This window comes from Manis javanica, chromosome 13 (genome assembly GCF_040802235.1).
Source record: "Manis javanica isolate MJ-LG chromosome 13, MJ_LKY, whole genome shotgun sequence".
NCBI classification, from domain to species: Eukaryota; Metazoa; Chordata; class Mammalia; order Pholidota; family Manidae; genus Manis; species Manis javanica.
Window position 1 is genome coordinate 8,322,735 of NC_133168.1, and position 6,000 is coordinate 8,328,734.

Genomic DNA, 6,000 nt, shown 5'->3' on the forward strand with positions numbered 1-6,000 from the left:
TTTAAAACAGTAAGGAAATTAATACATTATTAACTTTATATTAAATATCACTCGCCTCATGCCTATGTAAGGCTAGGCTATCCACTTCCAATGAAGTGTTGCACACAATGTTCTACACAATGGATACTTGTGCAATGATAATGATGACCTAAAAAGTCTCACACAGTTCTTGCAGTAGAGTTATTAGATTTCCACATGACGACACATACACAACAGAAAAGGTTATTAACTATACAGCATGATGATGATTTACTGTTCATTAGTGGAAGTGGATCCTCATGAAGGTCTTCATCCCCCTTGTCTTCATGTTGAGTAGGTAAGGAGGGGTTGGTCTTGCTGTCTTGGGTGGCAGAGGCAGAAGATGTGGAGGAGAAAGAAGGGAAGACGGGAGGTGGGCACACTGGGTGTAACTTAATGGCAGTATGTGATTTCTGTCTTTTTTGCTTTTTCATTTCTTTAAAAATGTTCATTCCTCTATGGGATCAGTCCTCCTACCATTTGCTTTAATTTCAGTGCCTGTGTCATGGAAGGGTCCATATCATAAAAGAAGTCAAAAGCAGTCTTGAATCATTGGAACCCTTCTGCCAGATTGTCTAATGTCAATTTTTTTCTAGCCCTGCTCCTTCTGTGTCTTCCCGCTCTTCATCCAGCACCGGTTCGGAAGTATTCATCCCCGTCAAGTTGTCTTCTGTTAATTTTTTTGGTTGTGGTGTCTTTTATCTTTTTATTAGTATTGGATTTCCTCAAGATGCATATTTTGAAAACCTTCACTCTCCACCTTTTTTGCCATATCCACAGTCTCTTTTATGATTTCCTTAACTGGCTCTGTTATAAATCTTGTGAAGTCTTACACAACATCTGGACACAGCATTCCCCAGCACAAATTTGTTATTCTGGGATTCATGGCTTTCATGGCTTTTTTTATAGCAATGATGGCATCTCAGTGGTATAATCCTTCCAGACTTTAATGACATTCTATCAGGGTTCTTTTCTATAGCTTTAACAATCCTTTCCTTAGAGAACTGTGCGTAATGAGCCCTAAATGTCCTTATGACCCTCTGATGTAGAGGCTGAATTAGAGATGTTGTGTTTGGGGCCAAGTAGACCACTTCAGCATCTTTGGTGTTAAAACTCATGGGGTTCTGGATGGCCAGGGGCATTGTCCAATATCAAAATAACTTTAAAAGGCAGGCCCATACTGGCAAGGTACTTACTGACTTCAGGGACAAGGCATCGATGGAACCAGTCCAGAAAAATTGTTCTTTGTTCAGGCCTTCTTCTTGTATAACCACAAGATTGGCAGCTGGTGTTTGTCCTTTCTCTTCAAGGCTCAGGGTTGGCTCCTTCATTAACAGGGGCAGTCCTGATCGTATACCCGACTGCATTTGCATGAAACCGTAAACTTAGCCTATTCCTTCCTGCCTTAAATCCTGGCACGCACCTCTCATTCTTACTAATAAATGTCCTTTGTGGCATTTTTTTTCAGAATAGGAAACAAACCTTTCATCTGCATTAAAAACCTGTTCAGGCAGATATCCTTTCTCCTCAGTGATTTTCTTAATTCTGTCTGAGAGCTTGTCTGCTGCTTCTTGGTTGGCAGAAGTTGCTTCTCTTGTTCTCTTGACATTTTTAAGCCAAACATTTGTCTAAAGTGATCAAACCATCCTTTGCTGGCATTAAAGTCTCCAGCTTTAGATCCTTCACTTTCTTTTTAAATTATGATGTAATGACTTGGCTTCTTCTTGAATTATATTGAAGTCTACAGGTAGACTTAGAAAAGCTGTAAGTAGTCCGCACTGTACTACCACACCCACATAAAAGCTGCACTTTTGGTAGGTGAGTAAATGATGGAAAAAGTGCATAGTTTTTGTGCCTGCAGGTATAGCTACAGCAACAGTTTCATGAATTTCTTTTCCTTTTACAAGGGTCCTTATCCTGGATTCATTTATATTTAAATGGAGGTCAACTGTAGTACCTTTTAAGTAATTCAACTTTTTCTTACAATGTCTTGAAATGCTTCTTGGGAGCACTTCCAGCATCACTAGTGCCACTTGGTATGGGTCCCATGTGTTTTTAGGGTTTATGGTATTGCACTAAATACAATGAAAAATATGGGAGAACCAAGAGAGATCACTTTTTACTGGGATATGCAGTTTAGTGGAGAGATGAACTACTCAAGTAGAGATTAACATCACATGGCATTTTAAGCGGTTATTTGTGACACTTAAGCTCACCGCAGTACCAACAGGAAGTGGCTATGAAATTGTTACAGTAGAATAGTATTACTACAGCTAATTTTGTGCAGTTGTGATTTAATATTGCATTTTGACATTTGTTAACTGCAGGTGGTACCATGTACAGTCTGTACGTGTTTAAGTTTTGGTAAATTTTAACCTTTTATAATAGACTTGTATATATTTGATGGTAGTAAATGTTGAAGTAGATTAGTACCTGCATATATTCTATGCCTTCGTGATACACTTAACTTTTTCTTACGCCTTTTTTGATATTTCCAGGCTATATGGTTTGTCTGCAGTTTTTTTCAAGTTGTTGCAAATCTCTAAAATTTTCTCCAATATATTTCATTGAAAAAAGTCTGTATGTAAGTGGACCATGCAGGTCAAACCCATGTTGTTCAAGGGTCAACTATACATAACAATGTGACTTTTTGGGAGGGAATCTTTGGCATTTCATCCCCCTCAGGCAAATGCAAATGTATAAAAGAGGGAGGAGACATTAATATCCTTAATCATTTGTGAGAATGAATGTAGGAAACACCATTAATGCAGTCACTACAAAATGGACTAACAGTCCCATAAATGGTTTGCATTCATCTAAGTGCTTATCTTGATCTCTTCATATCTTCATAGTAATAAAATGAAAAGAAAGCTTTCCAACTTTAATCATTAATGTTTTTTGCCAGAGAACACATTTATCGGCATCGTTTTCCTGCACAAGCTGTGGAGCCGTATGGTATAGCAAACAGGTTAGACAGGCTCTGAACTCAAGGAGAGAACAGTGTTGACATATGTTAGAATCTAAGTGTGGACATGTAACAAGGAAAAGCAGCCTAATATCATTTCTATATTATAAAGTGTTTGATATGTACAAAAGAATGTAATATATAATAGAAATATGTCATTATAATGTGTGATTTTAAGAGTTGTAAGCACTGTTGTATAAACTCAGTAGGTGTGTAGTATATTGCCTTTAATAATGATTTCCCAGAGAACAAATCCTATTTTGGTAATTTATATTTTATTCGTACTTACGTATCTTAACTGCACTGACATTCTTTGGAAGAGAGGAGGAGGGTGACAGAAGCCAAGCCTTTACCTAACTGACATTGCTGACATTTGAAATTTTACTTCTACACATATATTTTTGTAGCCCGGTGGTTCTTTATTCATTACTACAATCAACAAAACACAGCTGTCCTATGCCTTGGGGATCGTTTTTGCAGAGCAAATTGCAGGTATTGTACCGAAAGGTACTCACACGTGGGAGAAGTTTGTTTCACCTGAAAAGCTAGAGAGTATTCTGGAATCAAGTGAGTATTAAGAATTTTTCCAGTTTTCAAGGCCTAACTTAACTTGAAATACAGCTATAATTATTAATCACACAACCTAGCACTTAATTAAATAGGCCACTCTTCTTTGGCTCTTGGTTCCCCCTCTTCAACTAGATCATAAACTCCTTGAAGTTGGGATGGAGACCTAGACGCTGTTCCCCTAGCCCAGGGCCGGGCGGATGGTGGATGCTCAGTGGACACCTCTGCCCGTTCCGTGCAGGCTTGAGAATGAGGTACAGACGTCTGCCTTACAGCCTCAGTTTGTCCCATTGAGGCTCTGCCTATATCAGCTGCTGTGCATATTATTTTTCTTGATTTCTGCATACTCATTTATTTTTAAATTCTTTGCACTTTTTGTATTTTATGGCACTTACAGCATACCTGATATTATGGTTATTCTGGTATTTTTAAGCCTCTTTCTCAGCTATCAGCTCCTTGAAGGGAGAACTGTCTCGTTTTTGTATTCCCTACAATGCCTAGCTCTGGTTTACACATCAGGAGCTCTTGATGTATGTGTTGAATTCCTTCAAGCAACAACATTTGTCAGGTCATTTATTTGGCATTTGGTATTCCTGTTGAGTACATAGACTCATGTAATATTTCTTGCTTTTTGTTCCTATTTGATAACTTGATCTTTCTTGGAATATTATCAGTTCAGTGCAATGTAGTAATAAGGATTTCTGCAAGTAATCTTGTTGAAAATAGAGTAGAAAATATGTTAATGATATTTTATAGGCACAGTCACTTGGTTGGCAGGTATTTTCTAATAACAGCTAATGTTCTTGAGTACTTAATGAATTCTAAGCACTGTGCTATTTTACACGCATATCTGAGTCTAACAATTCTACGATATATGTTCTGTACATGTTTCTGTGAGAAAACTCAGATTCAGAAAAGTTAAGTGACTAGCCCACGGCTCCATCTAAGAGGAGCCAGAACTGGGATTTGAACCCAACCAGCTGCCTTTAGAGATTTTGTTCTGCCCTGCAGTACAAAGTGATATTTACATGATAACGAAATATTTTTGCCCATTGAGTTAGTTAGGAGTTCTTTTGTAATATGGAGAGTTGCATGGGACTCTTGGCACTTGGAAGTAAATATTTATTACATTTATTCTTTCTGATTTTTTTTCAGATGGTCTGTCTGTTCAAACCGTGGCAGGGATGCTCTACAATCCCTTCTCAGGTTACTGGCACTGGAGTGAAAATACTAGCCTTAACTATGCAGCTCATGCTGTGAAATCCAGGGAACTGGACCACCCAGTGCCTGCTGAGTTTGCTTTAAAAGGGGAAACAGAAGAACTGGGAGCTGAAGCCTCCATGAACCCAGGTGTGCGGGAAGAGCTGAAGAAATAAATTGTTTCTAACTACTGTAGTAATGTGGCTTGAAAGTCTGATGTTTACAGATACAAAAAAATATACAATTTATCTTTTGAGATAGGATCATGAAGAAAAGAATGTCAATGAAAAAAAAAGTTCTGCAGGTTATTGTGTAATCTACGAGTTTAAGTTCCTCAGCCTTTATTATATAAATAGGGTTTGCATATTTCACTTCATTTTGCAAGTTATTTATATTTCCAATATGTATGCATATACATATATGATGTGTGTTTTAATTTAAAGCAATATGTATCATCTGTGTTCTTTATTTGGTTTTAAAGGCAGTATATAATGCTTATATTTGGGAAGATACAATGTATTTTTTCCTTTAAATTTTAGTTTGGATGAAAGCATATGGATTGTTAAATATATGCTGGATTTGGATTCAAACATTAAAATCAGTAAGCTTAGTTCCATAAAGGTTTTGTGGTATTTTTTTTTTTCAAGTAGTAAGGGTTTTTTCATAATTCAATTTAAAAATTCAGTTTTAGAAATTTCCTTTTTCAGCTGTTTTTTTATAATTAAAGGGACTGACTTGAAATATATTTTTATGCCTCATGAAGTATATGAGTCTCTGGCTTTTTCTGAAAGTCCAGATGCTGTATGAGGACATTCATAGAATTTAGACCAAATGTGACAAATGTGGATTTAATGCACGTGACCTATGCAGAAGTTTAGCTTTTACTTGCCAGCCTTTTTCACTTTTAAGCTCATGTTTTCTGTGTTCCTTTGGCAGTATCTGTGGGATTTGGTTCCTCAGGCAGACACTTCCCAACCATCTTAGCTTATCATTTGCTTATTCTCACTGGCATTTCAGGGGATAAAATTAAAACAAATCTAAAGAATTAGCATAGAGAGGTTTTAACTTCCATCGGTAACATCTAATTAGAGCGCTAAAAATTAGGAGCTCTCATTGACCTCCATTTAAAAGTCTGACTCTCAGTCTGAATTCTAATAGTTTTATTATCAAAACAAAGCTTTCTCATTCTCTTTTGTAAAAAAAAGTGTTGATATTAATCTAAGAACCATGTAATAGAATTGATTAAAAAG

General features: G+C 36.8%; 1 protein-coding gene across 3 annotated transcripts in view; it reads left to right on the forward strand.

The window, feature by feature from the left end:
* Positions 1-5,370, forward strand: part of COQ3 (coenzyme Q3, methyltransferase) — a 29,505-nt gene extending 24,135 nt beyond the window's left edge. For all 3 annotated transcript variants that reach the window (XM_037001102.2, XM_037001101.2, XM_017654471.3), the window contains 2 exons: positions 3,391-3,550; positions 4,706-5,370. In XM_037001102.2, the coding sequence (XP_036856997.2) occupies positions 3,391-3,550; positions 4,706-4,926 (381 nt within the window). In that variant the 3' untranslated portion in view covers positions 4,927-5,370. The remainder of the gene's footprint in view (positions 1-3,390; positions 3,551-4,705) is intronic.
* The last annotated feature ends 630 nt before the right edge of the window (positions 5,371-6,000 follow it).